This window comes from Trichosurus vulpecula, chromosome 3, assembly GCF_011100635.1.
Source record: "Trichosurus vulpecula isolate mTriVul1 chromosome 3, mTriVul1.pri, whole genome shotgun sequence".
In the NCBI taxonomy this organism is placed as follows: domain Eukaryota; kingdom Metazoa; phylum Chordata; class Mammalia; order Diprotodontia; family Phalangeridae; genus Trichosurus; species Trichosurus vulpecula.
The window spans coordinates 427,593,762-427,620,150 of record NC_050575.1 but is presented as its reverse complement, the minus strand read 5'-3'; the positions used below and the strand labels follow the sequence as shown (position 1 = coordinate 427,620,150).

Below are 26,389 nucleotides of genomic sequence, written 5' to 3'. Positions count from 1 at the left end.
CTATCAAAATTATCCATTTTACATCTAATAATGCTCTATATCGTGAGTTTATTAATAAATTCTTCTCTTATCCATAAGTCTGATAGGTAATATGTTCCATGCTTACTTAAGCTATCTCCCTTTATATCTAGGGTCATGTATCCATTTTGATGTTATCTTGATAAATGGTGCAAGATATTGGTCTTTACATAATTTCTGCTTTCCAGTTTCCCCAACAATTTTTTAAAACCAAATAGTGAATTCTTTTCCCAAAAGCTTAAATCTTTACATTTGTCAAACACAAGGTTACTATAATAGTTTACTACTGGGAATTGTATGTCTGCTCTGTTCCATTAATCTACCTTTCTATTTCATGGCTAGTACCAGAGAGTTTTGATAATAATTGCCTTATATTATAGTTTAAGATCTGGTATTGCTAAACCTCCTTCTTTTATATTTTTTTCATTAGTTTTTTGGTATTCTTGACCTTTTGTTTTTCCAAATGAGTTTTATTCTTTTCTAGCTCAATAAAATATTGTTTTTTTGGTAATTTAATGAGGATGGCATTAAATAAGCAGATTACTTTAGGTAAAACTGTCATTTATTATATAGGTTCTGCCCACCCATGAACAAATTATTTACATCTGACAGGGTTCTATAATTATGTTCATGTAGTTCCTGGGTTTGTCTAGGCAAGTCTATTTCCAGGTATTTTATGATGTCTACCATTATCTTAAAACAGGTATTTCTTACTATCTCTTCTTGCAGGGTTTTGTTGATGATACTGGGATTTAGATCCTGGTCACAGGATCATGGACCATAGACTTGGAGCTGGATGAAACCTCAAGGGCCATCTAGTATAATCCAGTAATTTTATAGAAGAGGGAAATATTGAAGCAGTATGGCATAATGGATAGAGTGCTGGACCTGGGTTCAAATCCCACCATAGACAATTATTAACTTGTGATCCTGGGCAAGTTATTCACTTAACCTCTCTGGGCCTCAGTTTCTCAGTGGTAAAAAGAATGGTTTAGACTAGATGACCTCTCAAATTCCTTCCAGCTCTAAATCCACAATCCCATGCAATAGCCTTCTCATCGGTCTCCCAGTCTCCAGTCTCTCCCCAGAGAGGCTAGGCAACTTGCCCAAGTTCACATAGGTAGTGCGTGGCCATGATTTGAATCAAGGTAATTATTGTCTGGGCCAAGTCCCATAATATCCCTGGGTCTCAGTTTCTTCATCTGTAAAATAAAGGGGTTGGAATAAATGGCCTCTGAGGTCTCTTCCAACTTTATTCCATGACTCCTTTCCATGGTGCCATGCTGTCCTGACAATGTCGACAGTGTTCCACCCACTTGCTCCCAATGACACTGGTGGGGGAGCTTTGGAACATTTCTAGCCTTTACTTCCCCAAAGCTGAAAATCAGGATTGAGACAATCAATCAAGGAAGCAATAAACATATATTAAGTGCCCACTATGTTTCAGGCATCTGGGTAAGTGCTGGAGGTACAAAAAGAGATAAAAGACAGCCCCTGCCCTCAAGAAGCTTACAATCTAATGTGGGGAAGACAATGTGTAAACAAATATATACAAAACGCACTATATACAGGATAATTAGGAAGTAACTAAAAGAGGGAATTAATAGAGGTTCCTGTAGAAGGTGGCATTTTAGCTGGGACTTGAAGGAGGTCAGGGAGGTTGGTAGAGCAGAGGAAAAGGAGAGCATTGCAGGCATGAAAAACAGCCAGAGAAAATCCCTAGAGCCAAGAGATTGAGAGATTGAGAGGTAGAGTGTCTTGTTCACGGAACAGCCAGGAGGCCAATGTCCTGGGGTTGAAGAATACGTGTCAGGGAGTAAGGTGTAAGGAGACTGGAAAGGTAGAAGGGGGCTAGGTTATAAAAGGCTTTGAATGCCAAACAGAGAATTTTGTATTTGCTCCTAGAGGCAATAGGAAGCCACTGGAGTTTATTGAGTGGAAGGATGGGGTGAGATGATCAGAAAAATCTCTTTAGTGGCCGAATATGGAATAGATTGGAATGGGGAGAGACTGGAGACAGGGAGACTGATCAGAAGGCTATTGCAATCATCAAGGTGGAGGTGAAGAGGGCCTCCACTAGAATGGTGCCAGTGTCAGAGGAGAGAAGAGCATGTATTAGGGAGATACTGCAAAGGTGAAATAGATAGGTCCTTGGCAACAGATTAGCTATGGGGGATGAGAGGGAGAAATCTCAGATTATTCCTACATTACAAGTCTGAGGACAGGGGTGGGGAACCTGCTGCCTCGATGACACATGTGGCCCTCTAGGTCCTCAAGTGCAGCCCTTGGACTGAATCCAAACTTCACAGAACAAGTCCCCTTAATAAAAGAATTTGTTCTGTAAAACTTGGATTCAGTCAAAAGGCCACACCTAAGGACCTAGAAGTCCTCACGTGGCCTTGAAGTTTCCCCACCCCTGGACTGGGAAGATGGCATTGCCCTCTACAGTAACAGGGAAGGTAGGAGGAGGGGGTTTGGGGGGAAACTAATGATGTCTGTTTTGGACATGTTGAATTTAAGATGTCTACTGACATCCAGTTTGAGATGTCTAAAAGGCAGTTGGAGATGTGAGATTGAAGGTCAGCAGAAATATTGGGGCAGGAAAAGCAGATTTGAGAATCATCAGCATATGGATGGTAATTAAATCTAAAGGAGTTGATGAGATCACCAAATGAAATAGTCTAGAGGGAGAAGAAAAGGCGGCCTAGGGTAGATTCCCAAGCAACATTTTATGGTTAGAGAGCATGACCTGGAGGAGGATCCAGTAAGAGAGACAGAGGAGCAGTCAGGTGGGTGGGAGGAGAACCAGGAGAGAGAGGGTTGTCCTAAAAACCATGGGAGAGAGAAAATCAAGGAGGAGAGAGTGAGCAACAGTGTCAAAGGCTACAGAGAAGTCCAGAAGAATAAGGATAGAGAAAACGCCATTGGATTTGGCTACTAAAAATAGTGACTTTGGAAAGATCGGTTTCAATGAAATAAGAAGATCGGGAGCCAGGTCGTAAGGGGTTAAGAAGAGAGTGAGGAGAGAAGTGGAGACACTTATTGTAGATTGCCTTTTGGAGGAGTTTAGCCACAAATGGCCAAAGAGATATAGAATGATTAGTGGGGATGGAAGATCAAGTGAGGATTTTTTCATAATGGGGGAGGTGCTGGCATGTTTGTAGGCAGTAGATAATGAGCCAATAAAAAGAGAGAAACTGAAAATAAGTAAAAGAATGGGGATGACAGAGGGGTAATCTGTTGGAGGAGATGGGATGGAATGGGGTCACTTGAACAAGTAGAGGAGTTGGCCTTGATAAGGAGTTTCATGTGAAACAGTGATGGAGGAGATGGAGAAGACAGTGGTAGAAGGCACCTGAGTGATAGGAGATGGGGAAGAGGGGAGAGCAAGTTCACTGCAAAGGGCCTATATTTTTTTTTCTGCAAAAATATGAGGTAAGAGTGTGGGGGGAGGGGTGCCATGGGAGGTTAGAGGAAGGAAGAATACGTTTGGGAGAGCATCTGTGGAGAGTGGGAGAATGAGTTTATGAGGGAGGTATAGTAGGATTGCCTAGCAGCAGTGAGGGCCCACTTGAGTTTGTGTAACATAAATTTGTGGTGGACCCAGTCAGGATGGTTGCCTGATTTTCTCCAGCTTCTTTCAGCAGTATATATGTAGGAATGAAGGTAATGAATGGTGGGAGTTGTCTAAGACTGAGGCTTGGCTGGGCATAATCATCGATATATTGGCGGTAGCGGGGGGCTTAGAGATTAAAGAAAGGAACACGGTGTAGAGTTAAATTTGTTCATCGAGGAGTCAAACTGTGGAGGAGATGAAAGAGGGGTTAGTTCAGGGGGAGATGTTCTGGAAGAGAATTGAAGCTTTGAGGGATTGAAAGGTGAAGAGCGGGGTTATGCAAGGGAAGGTAACTACCATTCAGAATACGTTCCAAACCACCCAAATGATTTCAGATCCTACTGGTATTTGTAGGCTAAGGCAGCTTGTTGCTAGAATGAATGCTCCCCTTTTCATTAGGAATAGAGCAGTTTAAAGTTTGCCAAGGGCTTTTACCAACATTGTGACATCTGATCCTTGTGATGACCCTTTGAATTAAATACAGTAACTAATAGATTGTTAAATTTCCCATTTTATATTTGAGGAACTAAGTGACTTGAGAAGCTCAGAGAAATTAAGTGACCTGTTTAGGGTCACACAGCTAATTAGTTCAGGAGACAGGATTTGAACCCAGGTCTTCTTGACTCCTAGTCCAAGACAAGACAAGATATAATTCTAACTACACATATGTGGAAACCAAGGTTCTCAAAAGTTAAGTGACTCACCCACAGTCACAAAACCAGTGAGTGATTGGAGGTGAGATTTGAGCCCAGGTGCCACATGACAAGAAATCTGTTTAGGAATGTACCAATATGGTGTTAGAAGGACAGGATGCCCTTTTGTCATCTCTGCCCACCTTGGCCTGCAGTTTTCTTAGCTTGCTGCCCTTGGAATCTTGGGCTTCTCCAACAGAAAGGTATGCTTGGTACTTTGGTAGAGTGATGTGATGAGAAGTGTGCTAGAACCAGGGAGGCCTTGGGTCTAAATTCCAACCCTGCCACTCTCTGTGGATCCTTGGGCAGGCCACTTAATTTCTCTGACCCTCAGTTTCTCAGTCTGTAAAATGTAAGAAGTTAGCCTGGATTGTTCCAACTAGCTGCCGATCTAGGATCTGTGAAATTCCCAAGCCCTCATGGTATTGGGGGTGCCTGGAAGGAGCTTGAGGAAGGATGGAAGGGCCATATGTGCCACCCAGTGGCAGGTGGAATATGGAAGGGGGAGGCGTAGTCAGCTGGTAAATGTGGACTGAACACTTAGTGGTCCTTAACTTGGCAATCAAAGCTAGGGAAGCAAATTTCAGCTTGATGTCCAGAAACAATTCCTAACAAAGAGAGCTAGGCGGAATGGGATACCTTGAGAAGTCTCCGGGCAGAGGCTGGAGGCCCATTGGTTGGTGGAGATTCCTTCCTATTCAGATTGTACTAAATAAAACCAAATTCTCTTTCAATTCTCAAATTCTGTGATTCTCTGCTAACACATGGAAGTTGCTAGAAGGCAGCTTTTGGCTCTATGTGAGTTAAAACATGCTAACAATTGGTTCTCTCTGAAAGTAGGAAGCAGTGAGAGGGAATGTATATGTATAGGCCTTTGCGAACTTTAAAATATTATATGAATGTAAGTTGTTGTTGTAGATAGAGAGGACTCCAATCTAGATAAGGAATGAGCTCCATGATAGCAGCTCAACCTCCTTCTAACTCGGAGATCCTCTGATTTGGTGCTTTTATGAATGGACAAGAGAACTCTGAGTAAGACCCTCAGCTGTGATCAAGGCCATGGCCGAGATCAAATAGGCACCGAACCTGGAGGGAATCCAGAACAAAGGCAGAGGGAGGACATTTTGAGGGGTGACAGAAAGATGTGGAGCCAGTCGTGCTCTTGGCACAGGCCATAGATCTGTCATTAAAGGGACCTCACCTCCTGAGGGGCCTTGGGCTCTGCTGGAAGGTCAGTAAGGCTGCTTGTTGCTCTCTGTGCCTACGTGGCCCAGGATCATGAGCTGGACTTCCGAGGCCACCTGATTTTCTTCCACTATTTTATAGATAAGGAACCTAGGTTCTGAACTATTTTATATATATATATACACACACACACACACACATACATATATATGTATATATGTATACATATATATGTATACACACACGTACATTTATATGTTTACATATACACACATACACATCTCACACACATATACATACACACATGCATACATATATGTATACATATATACATATATGTGCTCATATGGGGGAGGGAGAGAGAGAGAGAGAGAGAGAGAGAGAGAGAGAGAGAGGGAGAGAGAGAGAGAGAGAGAGGTGGGGGAAGAGAGGAACTGATGGAACTGACCTTTGCCTCCCATCCAGCATGCTTTCTACTGTCCTAGGCTTGAGGCTGCTGGGGGCAGGACACTCTGAATCCTCAGACCTTCTTCCTGCGGTGGGGAGCAGGGCAGGTGGTCTTGGAGAGTATTATGGAAAGAATCAGGGAGTTTGGGCTCTGATGTGACAAGAGACCTAAACCTTTCTACAGATTTTTTATAGACAGACAATTCAAATCCATCTCTATATCCAAGGCTATCCCAGGAGACCCTGAGATTCTATACTTTAACAGGGCCATATCATGGAATTGTGTTACAGTTGAGACTTTGCTAAAATGACATTTCCTAGTGGCTAATAAGGCAGGACCATAGATTTTGAGCTGGAGAAGACTTTAGGGTGGGCTAGCCTAGACATCTCATTTTTCAGAAGAGTAAACTGAGGCCCATAGAGTCACATAGGCAGGAAGTGGCAGAGCCAGGTCCCCTGACTCCCAAACCAGTGTTTTTTCTGTGGAACCTTGCTGTGTCTGGGTTGGGGGGATGGGAGGGGGTGTCATGGTATAACAAGGTTCCAGGGTGGCTTCTTCAGAAAAGTGCTTTGAGCTCCCTTAGGAATGCAGAGGATTTATTTCTTTGTACTTTCACAGTATCACCTCTGTGCTCTTTAGACCACTCTCCAAATCCTCTTCTATAATTGACAACTTTGTCACTATCTGACATAATTAGTTTTACTTAAAAAAAATGAAAAACAAAAAACCACAACTCCAAACCCAAATGGAGCATTTGACTCCAATATAAGCAGTTGCTCTGGACCCTGCTTTGGTTTGATTTTAGTGAATATTCAGTTTCTTGGGGCAGCTGGCCCTAGAGTCAGGAGGACCTGAGTTCAAATCCAGCCTCAGACACTTGACATACCTACTAGCTGTGTGACCTTAGGCAAGTCACTTAACCCCAACTGCCCTGTTTTCCCCCCTCAAAAAAAAAGGATGTTCAGCTTCTTACCTGATTGAGGTTAAGTATTTGTTGTCTAGTAGAGGTCCTTAGGAGACCTGCTTTAATGATTAGGTTAAAAATTAGTTGGGATGAGCACAGTCAGGGGCTTATATGTCCTATTTCTTCCTATTGTGAGAGATCTACAATCTCTTTTTCAAACACGGTTTGTACTCTTTATCTAAAGGGAGTCTGAATGTTCTCAGATGCTGCACCAAGACCAGGTCCTCAGATTGCTGGCCATCTAGGAGGTAGAAGGGTCAATAAATCTCCAGCCTAGATCTGACCTGGAGGACCACTGAATTTCAGGCCTGTTTCGACATCCAAAGAAATGTCTGTCCTCTTTGGCACCACAATTGATGTGGCATGCCACCCACCCCAGGCAAATAACTGGTGTAACACCAAGAGGATAATTTGCAAGTAGAATAGTTCATCATCTGTTGGAGCAAACATCTGGATTCCCTCAGACTTCATTAAAGGCTGGCACAGAAGACAGCTATTTTACAACTCAGCAGAGGCTCACGTATTTGCACTAACTGGAGGCAGGTGGTAGATGTGATGACGAGCATTCTAAGTCTATGAAAAATCACAATTCTAGAGACTGTCCCCTCCCCCTCCCCCCAGCACCAGGAAGTTTTAAAGCTTTCAGGCCATAAGATTTCGACTGGGCTAACCAAGTGTTAGCTGAATGTCAGCATTGCAAAATCATGACAGCCAGCATTTCAATAGCTCTTCCAGGTTTGCAAAGCATGCTACCAACATTGCCTCGTTTGATCCTTACAATTGCGGCAAGTAGGTGCTATTACTGCCCCCACTCTTCAGATGAGAAACTGAAGGATAACCAAGAAGAAGGTGACTTGCTCATGGTCATACAGGCAGGGTTCAAACTCGGGTCTTCCTGACTCCAGGTTCCACACTCTATCCACTGGGTCACGTAGCTGCCTTAACTGCACAGTGACTAATGAAGACCTGGCTTTAACTCCTGTGATCCTGGGCAAGTCACAGTCTCTCTCAGCCTTGTTTTCCTCATTAGCAGCTTACTCCCTGTGTGATTTTTGAGCTGCAAATGAGATAATATGTAAGTAAAGCCCTTTGCCAGCATAAAGCCCTATACGTACATTAGCTATGATGCCTTAATGACTACCATGAGGGCTTTGCCATTAGCACATGAATTGTGGGTAAAACTGGTGTTTCTAAAGTGCATGAAAGCGCTTTGCTCTTAGGTATATTTTCTTTTTCTTTTTACTTATTTATCTTGGTATGTGGTGTGCACCCCTTTCCATAGACAGCCCTGCCCTGGTCTGAATGACCACAGATTCTGAATGAATGGGGTCCAAATTAATGAGGTTTTGCTGTATTTTCACAGGTCTGGTGCAGCACAGTATCCAAGCAGGAAGTGTGGGCTTGGAAAGGAGGGTCACAGTTACAGTGACCACGGCTACTGGGTGCTCCTTTAGAGTCTCACACCAAATCATGCTTTCCCTTGAATGTTAGACCGGTATATTTTTGATTCCATTTTCATTCTCATTGGGGGAGGGAACCTGGTCTTTGGAAATTTTATTCTCATTCCTTGGAGCCCTAGTAATATACCTCCATCAAATGTGACTCATCCACCCAGTTTATGAATTTTTTGTAACTTAAGAAACAAGAAACATGCTTGGGAGTTTTTCACTATTTGGTGGCTTGGCTGCTTCAACATACAGGTAGGTGAAGGCAGAGTTTTCTCTGGGCTTTTCTGAATCTCTATCTCTTTTTGAGGAGACCTGGGACTGAATCTTGGCTCTGATACTTTCTAGCTGTGTGACTTTAGGTAGGTAACTTAACTTTTCTGACCCTGGTTCCTTATTTGTAAAAGAGGCATTATAATTTTTGTATTACCTCCCTTGTGGGATTATTGTGGGCCTTGAAATGCAGTATGGTACAGTGGAAAGAAAACGTACTGGCTTCAGAGTTCAAGGACCTGAGTTCAAATCCTATCTTCCTACTGTGTGACCTTGGGCATGTCTCATAACCTGTCATGTTTTCTGTTTCCTCATCTGTAAAATGGAGTGGCTTAGATAGCTTCTGGGGTCCCTTCAGACTGTGTGATTCCAGGATCCTAGGCTTTAGAAGATGAAATTCTTTTCTTCCTTCACTTCCTTCTCCCTGCAGGACCAGTTTTGCACATAGAAAACAAGTGAGAAGCTGTCTCTGTCATGTGATTTTAGGGATGACTCTCTGCTTAAGGTTTTGTCTGGCCCCCAAAGCTCCTTTCCCTACATGCCTGCCAGGTTTCCCAAAATTCCATTGAGATTAATTAATCGAGATTAATTTCTTTGGGTTAACCACTAGTCTCTTTAAAATTGCAAGTGTTCCTGGGAAAGGGTCAAACACTAAGCCACTGTTGGTCATTTCAGTTTCTCAAATTGCCCCTGAGGAAACCTAGCTGCCCCCTGAAGGGAATAGCAATTTGGAAGACAGAGGTGGGAGGGTGGGGAGAAGAATGGAAGATAAAGAAATCATCCTGGAGCATGTGGCTTTGCCCAAGGAACACAGTTCTAGGTAGGTTACCTTTGCTATTTCATCTCTTTGTGCCTTGGTTTCTCCCTCTATAAAATACTTGCTTTATCTCCACCCATGGAAGAGATTTGAAGGTCATGGAGTCTTGGCACTGGGAGGATCATAGGAATTGCAAATCACTTAGTTAAGCTCCTTCATTTTCTTGAGGAGGAACTAGAAGATGGAAAGATGAATTGGTAGCAACAGACCTGCTGAGTCTTGAACCCAGGTTTTGAACCCAGAGAGTTATTTCCAAGCTCTTTCCAGGTTATTCTGCTGCTGTTGTCTCTGCATAGGAAAGGGTTTTTGCATGCCGTAAAGTGCTGAATAAGCTTAAGGTGTCATGAATTATCTTTATTATTGCAAAGGTAATGGAGGGGTGTGTGTGTGGGAATGACACACACACTGGACCTGGAAGTAGGAAGACCTGGGTTACCCTGGGCAAGTCTCTTAACCTCTCTGGGCATTCTGGAGTTGCTTGGGCTTCATCTACAAAATTCCAAATGGGTTGCAGTGCATTGGTGGAGGTCTTTTCCAACTTCAAATATCATAGAATCATGTGTCTAGCCGCATAGGTTCCCAAAGTGGTTGATACTGCCCTCTGGTGGGGCTCTGCAATAGTGGTGGTGGTGGTGGTGGTGGTGGTGGTGGTTGTAGTAACCTTATGTGCAATTGGTGGGGGTGGGGGGATGGGCATTCATTGAATTAAAATAAGAAGGTGGTGGAAGCATAAGTAAAGAAGAGAAGAAACTTTTGAAAAACCATTTGTACATGTTTCATCTGTTGTGTAACAGAGTTAAAGTCATAGTGATTACATGATTTTCCAAGTAAACACACAAAATGCAGGTTCTAACCAATCAGTGGTCAAGTCTGCTGGCAGGTCTTAACAAGCAAGTGTTGGTAGGTGAGTGTGTCTTGCATTGTTGGGAAGTCCAGCATATATTGGCAGGAATATGTGCATGTAATGACTTGTTTATAATACAATACTATATGGTTACATGATGCAATCAATATTGCATCATCAAAATTTCAATGCAGGGAAAAGCCCACAAATTTATGATAAATTATTAAATTTAAGATGCATCATTTTAAAAACATATGTTTTATATTTTTATATTTCATATATTTATATTTTATATGTTTTTTAAAAATATATTTTATATTTTTAAAATGATGCAAATTAAACAAAATTAAAAGGTTAAAGAAAGATTTCCTAGGGGTGCTGAGTAATTTTTTTGAAGAGGGGGTGGTAGGCCAGATAAGTTTGGGAACCTCTGGTATAGAGCTATAAGGAACTGAAGAAATTGCTGAATCCAAATCCTTCTTTCTGCAGAGAAAGAAACTGAGGCAAGCAGAGGGTAAGTGACTTGTCTAAGGTCATAGTAAGTAGTAAGCTAGTAAGAGTCTAAGGTAGGATTTGAACTTAGGTCTTTCTTATTCTAAGTCCTGACCCAGTAGTGTGTAACTCCAATACAAATGCCACTAAACTATACATCAGGATCCCTGCAGGCCTCATGTTGAAAATCACATATTCACCTTATCTATGTTGCACTGTATTTTTATTTATTTTGTTAAATATTTCTCAATTGCATTTGAATCTGGTTTGGGCAGCACTCTGGCATGTTGGGGGTCACTTGGTGCCATCTGCCTCTTAGTTGCCAAGCTGATGAGATGCAGATGGCATCATAGAGCTGGGGCCATCTGAAGAGGGGAGCAAAAGAACTCAAATGGAAATGGGTCAAAGGATGTCAGGGTCTGTGATTTTGTTGGTCTAGGGAACCAATGATGAGAAAATGCCTGCCAGTTTTGGTGGGTGCTTGGCTTGCATCTTCTAGTCTTAGAGAATTGTCTGGGGTCCGTGACAGGTCAAGTAACCCATCCAGAATCATACAGTCAGGGGCAGGACTTGAACCTGGGGCTTTCTGACTGCAAGTCTGGCTCACCATCCACTAAATGGTCTCATATGTCACTCAAAATGCTGCGTGCATATGCTCTTGTTTGATAGCCAAGGCCCATAGGACAGATATCTCCTGTTTCACAGCTTTGCTGTGGGACTGTCTTTTCATTCATACAGTCCAAACTCCTCACAGGAGGAAACTCTAGTACAAGGTAGGAAAGGGCCTTGCTCAAGGTCACACCAGTAGTAAGCAGCAGAGCCAGGACTTGAAGGTGACTCCTTCGATTCAAATCCAGTGCTCTTCCCCAGTGGTCTATTTTTGATACAGGTGTGCTTTCCATGAAAAAAAAATCACTGCCTCATTGGCCCATCAACAAAAGGCAGGCAGGAAATCAGTCAACAAGAATTGATTAAGTGTCTGTGCCAAGTGCTAAGTCCTGGGAATACAAAGAAACATAAGAAAATAGTCTCTGCCCTCAACGAGCTCACGTTCTAAAGAAATAGACATCGTGCAAATAACTAAGTACGTACATATCTATACAATAAAATGAATATCTATACAAAAAAAGAAGAAAAGCACTAATGGGGAAAGGAGGAGGGGGCAGGAAACACCTGCAAGAGGTGGGATTTGAGCTGAATTTTGAAGACAGAGCTGGATCTCATGGGAGCAGGAGTGCCAAACCTTAGAGGTTATGAATGGTAATGAATAGGAATGATGAGTAGTAAGAACACCAGATTTGGAGTCAGAGGACCTGGGTTCAAATCCAGGCTCTCCTGCTACCTATGTGATCCTGGACAAATGACTTGGGCTCTCTGGACATATTTTCTCACCTGTAAAATGAAAGGGTAGAGCTAGGTCACCTCAGAGATCCCTTCCAGCTCAGAATCAAGAATCCAATGAACATAGTAAAGATTATGGAGTATTCTGACAAAAATGTTTACTGGGTGAGAAGCAGAACCTAGAGGAGAGTGGAGAGAGCAGGGGTCTGGGAGCTAGAGAACCTGGCTTAGAATCTCAGTTGTGTTATGTAATATCCCTGTGTGTTTGGGCACTCCCTTCTCAAGGCTTTAGAATGCTTGTCTGGAAAATGAGCAAGGTGGACCAAATGACCCATAAGGGGAAGGAGGGGGAAGGGAAGAAGCAGGCACTGTGCTAAGAGCTTCACAAATATTTTAAGGTCATTTAAGGTCACTGTGAGGTCACTGCCCATTCTAAATCCTATGATCTTTTTATTCTTTCTTTCCTTCCTTTCTTTTTCTCTTTCTTTCTTTCTCTTCTTCTCTCCCTTTCCTTTTCTTTCCTTCTCTCCCTTCCTTTGTCTCTCTATTTCTCTCACTCTCTCCCTCCCTTTCCTCCCTCCTTCCCTCCTTCCTTCCCTCCTCCCTCCCTCCCTTCTTTCCTTCCTTCCTCCCTCCCTTCCTCCCTCCCTGGTTTTGTCCATAATGCAAGGGTTGAAGAAAATAATGAGAATGCTTTCTGTCACACAGCAGAGGGCAGTGTTGAGGCATGCTGATTGGGGCAGAGTGCAATCTGCCCCTCCCTATTTAAACAAAGGGCACAAATGAATATTTTCCGTAAAGTGTAAAACAATGACAAAGGCCTGTAAGCTAAAGTGAGGATCCTCTGGGTTTCCTATGCATCCCCTGAAGTGGCCTACAAGTATTTGAAGTCCATATCCTGGAAGATGGATCAGGTTTGTCCAGTTTGCTTCCAGAGGGCAGAATTTAGCAAGTGGGTTGAAAATGAAAAGACCAGCTGAGGCTTGATTTCCAGAAAAGCTCTGTAACAATTAGGGCTCTCCACCTCAAGGGGTCCTGGCCTTTTGCCTCCTTGGAGGTCTTCCTCTAAGCAAAGGCTGGATTACCAATTGTGGAGAATGTAACGGAGATAGATTCTTGTTCAGGTCTGGGTTAGATTAAATGCTTCCTGAGCTTCCTTCAAGCTCTGAAAAAGTCTGAATTATGCAAAAGAGAGAAGGCTAGGTTATACCTCAGTTTATGAGACTGAAACTTAGAAGCTTATTTTGCTTCTGTGTCTTGCTAGAGATGCAGTATGGCATAATGAACAAGGAGGCTTGCCTTGGGGGTCGGGAAGCCCTCCATTCAAGTTCTGTCTCTGATACATTTACACCAGCCTGATGGCAAGGGATAGACTATTTAACTTTTCAGAGCCCCACACCCCTCTTTCTCTCTTTAAGTTCTAGTCCAGGTGACAATCTGCATTGTTGGAGGGAATTTGACATTAGGAGTTCTCACTATGTTCACAAGTCTGGACCATCCCCTATTTTCTCAGCCTTTCCCCTTTAAAATGGTGCTTTGATAGTATTCAATGTTTAGAAAAGAAGAAAAAGAAAAAATCCCAAATGATCCCTCAGTTACCAATGTTTCATATGATAAAATACACAAGTATATGAAGTTCAGGTTGAAAAATTAATTTGATGCTGTCAATTGTGCTATTTACTCTCTTTATCTTATGAGAATAGGGAGGCAGGCTAGGCTGATCCATTTCACTTTATTCTTCTCTCTTGGTCTTTCACAAAAGAACATATTCGATGGTTTCAGAAGCCTGGAAAATACTTCACTTGGAAAATAGTCATTTATCTTGATTCTGAGTCAGATTTTGTTTCCCACTTTATATTCTGGCCCAGACTTCGTGACAACCTGCTTTCCTGTGTTCTTTTAAAAGAAATCCTAGATTGATGACAGTGGTTCTCTCTGAGGTATTGCACGAGAGACAAGTCCAACCTTTGCTACATACTGCCTGGGTGATCTGGGCTTGTAGCTTAACCTGGCAATTCTCTAGGCAACCCTGGAAGACTGAAAGTTGCAGAGCAGGTAAAGACTGTATTGGTAGAGGGATCCTCTTTGCCAGAGTTCCCTGTAGCAATGAAATCATATGCAACTCTCTTCCTTCCCTCCCCAAAAATCAAGAAAAGGAAGGAAGGCAGAGAGGGAGGAAAGGAGAGAGAGAAGGGAAGGAGAAAAGGGAGTAAAGGAAGCATAAAGAAAAAGAAAGAAAAAAGAATGAAAGGAAAGAAAGAGGGAGGAAGGGAGAAAGAAGGAAAGGAGGGAAAGGGAAGGAGAGAGAAAGAAAAAAGAAAGGAGGGAGAAAAAGGAAAATGGGAGGGGAGAAGAGATGAAGGAAGGAAAGATGGAAGAGAATCCAGTGTGGGCAGGAAAGGTAGGTCTAGGTAAGCAAGATACTATGAAATTTGGTGCCAGAAGAGACCTCAGAGATCATGAGCTCTCAAGACCCACTCCCTTACTTTACAGTTGAGGAAAATGAAGGACAGAGAAGTTAAGTGACTTGCCCAGGATCATACCTAGTAAGTACCTGACATGGAATTTGAACCCAGGTTTTCCTGCCTCCAAGGCAGTATACAATGCTAATCTGCTACACAATGAATGCCAACCTCCTCATTTCGAAGATAAGAAATTGAAGACAGGCGTGGGATGTGACTTCAGATAATAAATATCAGACCCATGGTTTGAACCTAGGTTCAGTTGTATTGGCTGCTGCTCTTTGGGTATTTCTGGAAATTTGGGGTCCAAGAATAAGTGACCTTTTTCTCTCTTCATCTACAGAAAAAATGAAACTATGTGAGTCTCAAATGTCCTAAGCTATGCCCTTGGCTTCTGACAAAGCAAACATCAGATCTTTTGCTTTGCTGTTGCATTAATTTTAAACTCTCTTGGCAGCATCCAAAACCACACCCGGAGTCTCAAATAGCAGCATTTATGGGCTTTTAAAATTATCATTATTATTATTTTAGCTCTCTCCCAGATGTAAACCCAAACCTTCTGACTACATTTCCTGCTCAGGTGTCTGGAGTTTGACAGACTGTCCATTAGTTCTAACAACATAAAAATCTTGCCCTTAGCACTTCAGAGAGCCCTTGTAAGCTAGAGAGGTAGCAATGATCTCCCTTGTTTTACAAATGGGGAGAAGTAGAGGGATTGAGGGTATGACTTACTGGAAACAAGGGACTGAACCAAGCTGTTACTGTCTCTGCCAGCATGAGATCACACGGTCAGGTGGTAAAGGTCAATGGCACATAAGGTAATCCTGAGCAAGGCAATCAAATAGTAACATTGCTGATACATTATAACCGAACCCTATAGTGAATGCTGTTAACTGTTACATTCAGCTTTTTCACAGCATTTGTAATGTTCTTATGAAACTCACTGCCCCTCGTAACATTGTCTAAGACCTGCCTGCGTTGCCCAAGTTCTGATGGTCATGCAACAAGGCTGGTTTCAATTGTTGTTTGCTTCCTATGGTCCACCAGGGCCAAAATGGGAGGAACGAGTAAAAATCGCAAAGAGATACCTTTAGGCTCCAAACCAGGACAGGTTTCTTAGCCATTAGAACAAAATAGACTGCTTTGAGAAGTGGTGAGCTCTCTGTCATTGGAGGTCTTCAAAGAAATAGGGGATGACCACTTACTGGGTATGTTGTAGAGGAGCTCTTGTTCAGGTCTGAGTTGGACTACATGGTCTCTGAGATCCCTTCCATCTATACTTCTTAATAGCGCCGTGTCTTAGAATGAGAGAACTGTGATACTAAAAGGGACCCTAGAGGTCATCTAGTCCAGTCCCCTGCAACAGGACATAATTCTAGATCTAGAACAGGAAGGGACCCTAAAGGTCATCTAATTCAACTTTCTTTTACAGATAAGAAGAATGAGGCCTAGAAGTAAGAAGAGAATTTCCACTGAGATCACATAGCAGAGCCAGGTCTAGGATACAGGTCTGACTCCCTATCTGTGGACTCTCTGTTAGAGCAAGCTGCCACTTTCTTTTGACACAGTGCAAAACGGACTTTAGTCAGTCTGCAGATGAACTGGAAATTCTTTTCCATTTGAGAGGCAGGGTTGGGGGCTGGGAGGTAGGAGCAGAAAACACTGGGAGAATCTGGGCCATGGTCTGCCCAGAGAAGGCCAGGGAGACTCTCTCGAATCCTTTCATCTCTAGACAGGGTATTAGTCAAGAATCTAGATTAAGTAGCCAATGGGGTTTAAGTAATTCAGACCCACCCCCTCTTTGGGGCTCAAGGATCTGGATTTCATTGGGGTGGTTACTTCCACCACAGGTATGGAAAGCCTATACACATACATAAGTGTGTATATATGTATATATACAGACACATATGTATGTGTAAATGTATATGTATGTATGTATGTGTGTATAGATACACACATGTGTATACACACACATATTCCTTGAGTTACTATGCTCAAAACATTCCTCCACAGCATGATTCCCCTCTGTTGATGAGTCTCTATGAACTTAACTAGGGTGGTCCTAGGATCATTGATCTAGAACTGGAAGGGAATTTATAAATCTCTGCACCCATTTTGCAGATGGTAAGAAACAGACCCAGAGAGATTAAGTGATTTACCCAGGGTCACACCCTAAGTGATAGGGGTGGGATTTGACTTCGAATCCAGTGGCCTTTCTACTACTCTATTCCTCTGATGACATTCCAAATGGATGGCACTCCAAATTGCTGTTCCTAAAGTATAGGTCTGACCATGCTTTTCTACTGCTCAAGAAGCTTCAGTGGCTTTCTACTGCCTTTAACATAAAATCAGTTGGCCTTTAAAGCTCCTCACCATCTGGTTCTATTCTATTTTGCTAGGCTGACTTCACATTAGAGCCTTTTACACACTCTCTGTCTCAGGCAAGTGTGTCTCCTTTCTCCGAGGTTCTTTTCCCAAACACAATGTCCCATGTCTGGCCTTATATCCTTTGCACAGAGAGCCCTCATTCCTCCGATGCTCTTCCTTGTCATTTCTACCTCTTCCTTGAGGCTCAGCTCAAGTGCTGCCTGCTGTACAAAGACCTTTCAGGTTCCACCAGTTTGATCATAAAAATGTAATATTGGAAGCAGACTCATCATGGTGTGGTGGAAAGGAAACTAGGCCTGGAGTCAGAGGAACCAGGTTCAAATCCTGGGGGAAGTCACTAAGCTGTCTGGGCTTCAATTTTCTCATCTATAAAAAGAAGACGTTGGACTGGATGCCCTCTGAGGTCCCTCCCAGCTCCAGATCCATGATCCCTTGGTCTCTGAGGTCACCTAGTTCAATCTGGATTTGCCCAAGGCAGTAAACAATAGACCTGGGAGTCAAACAGATGCCTTATCAGTAAGAGTCATGTCCGACTCTTCATGATCCTATTTGGGGTTTTCTTGGTAAAGATACTGGAGTGGTTTGCTATTTCCTTCTCCAGCTCACTTTACAGACAAGGAAACTGAGGCAGACAGGGTTAAGTGACTTGCCTAGGGTCATACAGCTAGTAAGTATCAGAGGCCACATTTGAACTCATGTCTTCTTGACTCCAGGCCTGGCCTTCTAGCCATTGTGCTGACTGGCTGCCTCTCCCCCAAATCATTTTGTACTTATTTAGCATATGTTTATCTGTATGGATATTCCCCCCTACCAACTAAAATGTAAGCTCCTTGGGGTCAGGGACTATTCATTTTTGTCTTTGTGTCTCCAGCAGTTAGCACAGCTGCCTGGCACACAGTAGGTGCTTAATAAATACTTGCTGGCTTGGATTGGATCATAGATGCTGTGGCCCTATAGCTTAAGCCTTTTCAGGTAGGTAGGATGTTCCCAAGCTTTGTCTCCATTGGCAAACCTAGAACCTGGGCTCACCTCCATGTCACAATGAGGTACAGAAATACCTGAGTAGAAGGATTAAATTCAATGACCACTTATTAACCACCTATTGGTAGGTAGTGTGATAGACTGGTTAGAGAACTCTGACACAGTCCAAAAGCCCTGGAATCAAGGCATCCCTGTGACACAGCCTAACCTTGTGATCCTGGAAAGATCAACTCTCTAAGGTTGTAGGTTACAGCTCACCTACATTGTTTGAGGGAGTTTCCCATACTGATGAAATCTTAGTGCTAAAACTATCCCCTCCTCAATTAAAACAACAACAACCACAATAACAACCCTACTGTGTGTGAGGCTTCTGGACCTTAAGAAGCTGGAGGTAAAGATATTCCCAGATCAGTAAATATAAAGTAAACTGAAGAGGAGAGAAGACTAATAGAGTGTTTGGGAATCAGGGAAGGCACCTAGTAAGAGATGTCATCTGAGCTGAGCCTTAGACAAGAGTGAGGATTTAAGCAATTGAGGTCGTGTTTGAGCACATTGTAGGCAAAGCAGAACAGCATATGCAAAGGTAGGAAATGGAATTCTAAGGACAGGAATAACTAGCGGTCTTGTTTGGTTCCAGTGAAAAATGTTTGAAGGAATAATATGAAAAAAACTCAGAACAGAACATGCTAATTAGACTCTGTAAATAGAAACCACATAGGCTTTGAAAATGCAAAAGATACTATCAGGATTGATGGAAACTTTCCATTATGAACAATTTGCATGTGACAGTTGACTTGGTTGATGACATTCCTCCCCCCTACCCCCCTTGCTTTTAAAAGGACCAAGAGAAAGTATCGTCAGCTGGCTGGAAAATCCTCTTATTTTCCCCAGGTGGTGAGGAGGGTGCTTTATGTTTCTTCAGCCCCAATCTTGCTTGCTGACAACAGTATCTGCTGACACCAACTCACTTTACTTTTAGCCCTTCAGTAAAATCTGTAGAGAAATCCAGATGTCAGACAGTTGGTAGGGTGGGGGAAGGGGACTCTCCTGCTATCTACCATATCCACAGCTTAACAGAACCTGCAGCAATGTATGAGCATGTGTCCTCCCAACCAGGGCCTTCGAGCTGTTCTTTCATTCTTCATATCAAATTTGGACTCTGACCTCCCCTTGGCCTTCCTCTCTCTTTCTGACAGAGTCCCACTAGGATCATAAGATCATAGATTTAGAGCTGGAAAGTACCTTAGAACACATCTAGTCCAAACCCCTCATTTTACAGATGAGAAAACTGAGGCTGGAGAAAGGTCATGATTTGCCCACGGTTATAGGTAGTAAGAAGCTGAGCCAGGATTTCAACCCGGATCTTCTGAGTCCAAATTGTCTTCTTTCTACCACTCCATGCTGCCTGAGATTTCTAGGTAAGCTTGTAAGATTACAGAGAGGAGTGGCAGTTGCTAAAATTGCCAGAAAAGGGAGGAAAGAATGCCACTGGGAAAGATGCTTCCTGAGCTCTTGATTTATTTAGGGCATGTCTGCAAAGGTAGGAGTTAAGGGCTTTGCTAATCCCTTATTAGCTAATTAAAAGGATGATTCTTTCTCCCCCCCTCCCAGATGGGCTACATTTGTGCTGGGGGAAGACTGGATTTAGTGCGAAGCTAGAAAGATTTCAACTGGGGAAAGTTATGCAACAGGTTGGGACAGGGCAGATGTTCATTATATCCATATTATATATTGTTATCACTTTATATATTATTGTATGGATACTATTATCATATCTATGTATAGACATGCCTAAGTACCAGTCTATGTATGAGCTGTAACTAGGGCAGGTGGCCAGGACTTTTTCCAGGGTGCTGATATCCAAGGGAGTGATACATTTAATTCTAGTGAGGACTCCATTCCCTCAGGATCAGCATCAGGGTTGCAGGGACCTATGCAGAAATGCCAGGTGAGTTTTCCCTGGTCTCCTCCAGCCCTGCCTCACCCTACTTCCAGCTGTATTACCTTCTCCAGAAGCAAACCTCACAGTGGCCATTTTGTGGCTTTTGTCTGCTGTCCTCTGGTCACTAAACCAGGCTGCCTTACCATTCCCAGGTGGGGAGGATGGTTGAGTTTGGGCTAGGCCCACTTATTGTCATACCTTTATTCTCCAGGCTCTTTCTTCCCAGCAGTGGCAAAATGCTTCTTGAATGGTGCCTAAGGTAAAGGCCCCTAAAGATGGTTCCTTATCTGAGCCAGCAGAAAAAATGAAAAAATCTTGGTATATGGGGGTCAGACTGTGGTTCTCCTTCTGACCTTGACTGGGGGGGGGGTTCCCTTTGTCTGTTTCCCTAGCTTGCAAACTGGGGAGAATCATTAATTCCCTTCCTCCTTCCTCACCCTGCCTGCACCCAGCTCCTTCTCAGCTTCCATCTTTCATGTGAGCCGGTGGGAGGATTCGTTCATTGTCTTTCGATTATTAGAACTTGATTGGAGTTCCTTGAAAGGTGTGGTGGATAGCCATTCTCATCAAATCTGGTTCTTAAATGGCTTGCTTTTGGGGGAGAGGGGTCATACAAGTGAGCTTTTGGAGACTGGGGGGTTTGGAGAGGGACTGATAAGGAGAGTCCAGCCAGGCTTCCCTTTATAGGGTATTTCAGTGTCCGTGGCCTGATTACAGGGGTAGGGAAGGGACGCAGGAGCTCCCAGAAATCTTAGCAGAAAGTCCACCCAGGCCCAGTTGCAAGAACACTAGATTTGGAGACAGCAAGATTGAGAGCAGCAAGCAGACTCTGATGGGTTCTAGACCAACTCCCTACTTTTACAGGTGAGGAGATGAAACGGAAGGCAGTTCTTACCAAGGATACCCAGGTAACAATAAGCATCAGAGGCAGGATTTGGGTCTCCAGCCTCTTACTTAAACCCATTTCCCCTTCCATAGTGCCACAAAACCCTGGGATTGCAATCCCAGCTAACTAGTGACCTTAGGTAAGTCACTGTCCCTTGCTGGGTCCCAGTTTTCTATAAAAGGCAGGTTGGGGCTCGATGAACCCTAAGGCTCCTTCCAATAAATAATTTTGGGTATGGGAGGGGCTACTTCAGCACCTCGGGAGAGTTCTGGCCCTGTGAAGGCCCCCAGTACTCAGGCTGGGTGGTAGGCATTTCCTGCAGCAAGCCTGCCCTTCCACCCAGGCTGGAACCCAGCGTCCCCTGGCATGTGTCCCTCCCCCAGGCTCAATAGGACCTCGCCTTCTTTTATATGCAGCTGCCAAGCAACCGCTGCCTGGAAGCTGGCGCCCCCCTCTCCTACCCTCCTCTCCCCCGACTTTGCATTTTCTGCCTCCTAAATCCCCCTCCCCGTCCCCCCGCCCCTTTTGCAATTTGCAGAGCAGCCCCGCCCTCCCTGGATGCTATCAGTGCAGTCCCCAGAGCTAGTGCGGCGTCGGTGGCCACAGCATCCACGCGCAGTCTGGGGCTCCCGGCTCCGCAGAGCGCAGGGCGTGGCCCGGCTGCTGCATCACGCCCCCACGTCTCGTGCCCGGTCCCTTTCCCGCAGGGCGGCTCCGGCCCTGAGCGAGAGCCTTCCCGGAAGGGCGGGAGAAGGGCTCGCTTGCTGTGGCCCCTCCTGCAGCCGTCCGCCCAAGCCATTGGCTCTGCGGCAGTCACCCTACGCGGGGACGAGGACGGGAACGGACGGGAGCTGCAACCTCGCGGGAGAGGCGTGTATGCGCGTGTGCCCGTTCATGGCATGCATTTCTGCACCAAAACCGCCCCTCCCCTCCCCCCTCCCTGGCAGGGGCCTCCCCTCCCCCCTCCCTGGCAGGGGCCTCCCCTCCCAGGGCTCTGCAGATTCTGCTTTCGGGGCTGCTGCAGCTGCGGGGACTGCGGGATGGCGCGAGCGCGGCAGCCGCTGCAGCTGGCGCGAGACCTCTTCCCTTGCAGCCCCATCCCCGGGCCTCGCTCAGCTCCCGGGCCCAGCCCATCATTGCACCACTATCCTAGTCATTTGCATATCCCTTGTGCCTCAGCCAATCAGCGCCGGCCCCAACCGAAGCTGATGGCTTTGGCCGAGGAGGAAAGGGAGTGGTTGGTGGCGCATGCGCCGCGGAATCCGCCTGGAACTCAGGCTTTTATTGCTGTCTCTTCACCCGCTCCCTCCGCCTCCCCCCCCCGCCCCCCCTCCCAGTCTCTCTCGCTCGCTCTCTCGCGCTCTCTCTCTCTCTCTCTCTCTCTTTTTTTTTTTTGCTCTAAGCCGGGGCTGGGCTTGGAGCAGAGGAAGAAAGAGAGACAGACAGACCGCGGGGTTGCATTTGCTCCCCGTTTCTGCCCTTGGCTAGCAGACTCAGGACCAGCTTTCCCGTTTCTGCATCGTGCAAAGAGCCAGGATCCTTTTTGGACACTCCTGGCCATCAAAGCGGGCAGTTCCTGGCAGTTTTTGATCCCCAAGCGACAGAGCGATGTCTTATCAGGGGAAGAAAAACATTCCGCGCATCACGGTGAGTTTGGTGTTCGGGGAATCCGAGGCGCTCTTTGTGCAGCAGGCGATGCGAAGAAATTAGGAGGGAAGAGCGGGCGCGAAGGAAGAGATTAATTAGGATCCCTCCCCAGGATTAATCTGCAAAAGAGCAAAGGCATTAAACACGGAGCCTAATTGCATTACGGTTTCTGGCTTTCGGGGCCGAGCTTCATCTGGCCCTGACTGCTCTTCGTGGCCAGGGACAGGCAGGGATGCTCGAGCCCCTGCTTGGGCGGGTGGTCAAAACGGAAGGATGGCCGGCTCAGGGTGCCCAGCCTCCGGCGGGGGCTGCAGTGGGGCAACGTGGGGCCCTGTGCAGGGAGAGATGCGAGGAGCGCTGCCAGCCTGCCCCCCCCCCCCCAAAAGGTGTCAACCTTCCCCCTCTCCTCCATCCTACTCTCCAGAGAAAGAAGGGTGTGTGTACGGGGCGGGGTGGGTGGTGAGGAGGAAGGCAGAGAGATAATGACAGAAAAGGGAAGAAGGAAAGCGCAGGGTGCAGAGGGATGAAGGGGGGAAATCCCAGAACGCGGATGCAAGAGCCAAAGAAGGATGATGGAGAGCCGGGTCTCTGAGGCTCCATTGGTGTGGGTTACTCCCCCCCCCCCTCCCCCGCGGCAACATGTTTTTGTTACCTCTCTTTTCTGTCCGTAATTCCCTCGTTTTTTCTCCCTCAGGTCCCTATCAACTCTCTTCTCCTCTTTGACTCTTCCTCTTCTCTCCTCCTCTCCCTACGCATTTCCCTCTCTCTTCTTCCTGCTCATTTCCCTCTCGTCTTCCTCCGTCTTCCCTCTCCTCCCTTACTTGTTTTCCCTTCTCCTCCCTTGTTTGTCTTCCCCCTCCCTCGCTTGGCCTCCTCATTCCCTCTTCTCCCCCTGATCGCCTCTCTCTTTACCCTCATCCCCCTTTTTCCCTGATTTCTTCTTTCTTCCTCCATTTCTCCTCTCCTCCTCATTTTCTCTCCTCCCCCGTCATTCTCTCCCCCCCATTTCTTCTCCTCCTCCTTCATTCCCTCTCTCCTCCCATTCCTTCTCTTCCCCTCCCCACGATCTCCTCACTTCTCTTCTCTCCCGTTCCCTCTCCCTCTCTTTTCTCTCTGGGCTTGGCGCTCTTTCTTCTGGCGCTAGTGATCTGGCGGGGTTCCTGGGTTCCCGAGCTCCCCATCCCTCCCCCTCTTTGCCCCTGCTAGTGCGAAGGAAGCTGCCCTCTCTTTGCCTGCCCGTCAGCCTGGTTCATACAAAGAGGCTTTCGTTGTAACGGCAGCGACTGGAAGCTGGGGACAGCGCCTAAGTATTTGTCCGGAGGGAATGGCGCTGCTCCCAGGCCTGAACAGAACAGATGGCCCCTTGAGCTCCCATCCCCTCCAGCCCCGAAGAAAACAATGATGACAAAGGGTGGGAGGATGCTGCCGCCGCCGTTGCTGCTGCTGCTGCCACCACCTTCCTCTCTCCCCTCCCCCTCCCCTTTTTACAAATCATCACAAAAACAAATCCATGTCGAGAGTTTAGAGCCCCAGAGATGGATTTTTGCCCCTACCCAGGCTCCCCCCCCTTGGAAAAATCTTGCCAGCTCTTGTGGTGTGCATCTCTGAGTGAGCTCCCCGGGGGAGGAAAAGAGGGAGAGGGAGGGCAGTCATTGTTATGTAACTATATGTTTTTCTTCACTCCCGGACCAATTCCTGTGTAGGAGGCTGAGGGAAAGGCCTTGGACTGGTCCCCATCGGAAGGATGCTCTGTCGTGGGAGATCCTCTGGGCCTTTCTCCCTGCAGGGACCTTAGCCTGCTTTCCCAGTCCAGGCTCCCCGGCCAGCCTTGCTCCTCCAGCCCAAAGGGCACACCCATCTTGGGCTTCTTTCCTTCCAGGGAGAAAGGAGGGGGAGAAGGAATGGGGACCAGATGGATGTAAAGCTGGAATTTGGGTGTGAGGTCTCTGTAGGCTGGCCTAAGTGTGAACTGGAAGCTTCCCTAGCCCAGGGAAGATAATTTCCCTGCCTTTCTCTATGGAATGCTTTCTCTCTCGGAAACTATTCAATATCCCTGGAAGAGCTCAGGGGTGGAGGGGCTGGTTGGGTTGGTGAAGCTGGGGGGTATTGTGTAGTTGGAGGGGTAGAGAGGTAGGTCTGCACCCCATTTAGGGGGTCCTCATAAGTGAACAAAACATAATTTGAAAAGCAAAGGGGAGGGAGAATGACAAGCCAATCTAAAAACCCTGCTTTAGGAAGATTTTAGTGGTATTTTTCATTAGAAAACCAAAAAAAAAAAAACAAAAATCAGATTCCTTCCCCTCTCTTCTATTCTCCATCCTCCTCCCCTACTCACCTCCCAATAACATCTGTAGAATGTATGATCCCTGTAGCATGACCAGGCATTACAAGTAACAGGCCAGCTGAACTTGGATGACAGAAGCTGGGAGGGACCTCAGAGGTCCTGAGTCTGACCACTTCAGGAAACTGAGGCCCAGGAGGTTAAAAAGTTCACAGAATATCCCTGGGGGAAGGGGCTCAGCTACTACCTAGTCCAACTAATTCATTTTACAGATAAGGAAACTGAGGCAAGAGTGGTTCCTCAACAGAATCAGGCCTCAGACAATTAGGAGGGGTGGCCATTCTGATACTGAAGTCTCTCAGAGAATGGTTGGCTGAGGGCATGCTCCGGTGCCATTCTTGGAGGTAAGATTGAGCCTGAGCACAAGGGAATCTGTATTTATTTACTTATTTGACACCTTATCTGTATTTGACTTTCTAAAAGATGAACTAGGAGAAAGAGGCCTGCAATGTGTGTGTATGTATATACACACATACATATGCATACATGCATATGTATGTGTGTATATATGTATGTATACACATATACACATATACTATATGTATGTATGTATTAGTGGCCTTATAGCCTGAGAGGAATCTGTGAGAATAGTTACTGGACTAAAGTGAATATACAGAACATCCACTCCCCTGCAAAAAAAAAAAAATTATTGCAGTGCCAAGGAAAGAGCACTGGGTTTGATTCCTGGTTCTGCTACTTACATACCTGTGTGACCTTGGGTAAGTCACTTACCCTTTTGTAGAGGGGAGAGGTTGGACTACAGTAGACCCTTCTAGCTCTAGACCCAGAATGGCCTGTGATGCCATTTTTATATGCTCAGACAAATATCTCCGCATCTTTACACATCTTTATTGATTTGTTACACATGAAGGAACTCCCCCGGGGGTGGATTTCCTGAGGAACATGGCCTCCGAGGTGCGCAGACTGGGCTGCCGTTTGATCAGCACCTTTGGAGGTAGCGCCCACATTGATGGGAGTAGTGGAGTCACAGTTGCTCCCATGAGCCCTGGGATGAGCCAGGGATTTGTCATTTCGCCATCCTCTTATGAGTACTTCTTTTAAACTTAAGGTCCCATAAAATGTCATGATCTGGTCCAGCTTGCACGACTCCCATTTAATCCAAAATAATAGAGTCAGATGTTTGTTAACATCTGATATTAATTTTGCATTTAGTTGAAAACAGTTGAGGGGGAGGTGTCATGCTATATTTCTATTTCTCTTCCAGCCTCCCCTGAGGTTGCTGAATAGCTTTCACAGACATTCTGCACAAATACCTGCCAAGGACATGATAAGGGGAATCAGACCTTCATAGTGGGGATCTGGTAGAAATATTTGCTGTCACTTCTGCATTTCCATAGGTACATTTCTGTTTCACATCCACTTGGTAGTTCTGAAATTATTGGGGTGGGTGGGGAGAGAGAGAGAGAGAGAGAGAGAGAGAGAGAGAGAGAGAGAGCGAGAGAGCGCCAGACAGCATGGGAGAGTTGTCCTCAGAAAGACTTGGGTTCAAATCCTGTTTCTGATGTAGTGGCTTCATTACTCTGGGCAGTCACTTCACATGGTGGTGCCCCAGACAACTCTCAGAATCTTAAGTTTCAGAAAAGGTG

The 26,389-nt window shown here is 45.4% G+C and overlaps 1 protein-coding gene across 2 annotated transcripts in view; it reads left to right on the top strand.

The window, feature by feature from the left end:
- DPYSL2 (dihydropyrimidinase like 2) overlaps window positions 1-26,389 on the top strand; it is a 139,080-nt gene that overhangs the window by 21,309 nt on the left and 91,382 nt on the right. Inside the window, exon 1 of one of the 2 annotated variants that reach the window (XM_036749571.1) lies at window positions 22,002-22,441. The exons of the other annotated variant lie outside the window; for it this stretch is intronic. Within the exon in view, the coding sequence (XP_036605466.1) occupies window positions 22,403-22,441 (39 nt within the window). The 5' untranslated portion in view covers window positions 22,002-22,402. Of the gene's footprint in view, window positions 1-22,001; window positions 22,442-26,389 lie in introns of those variants that run through there. 2 annotated transcript variants of the gene reach the window in all.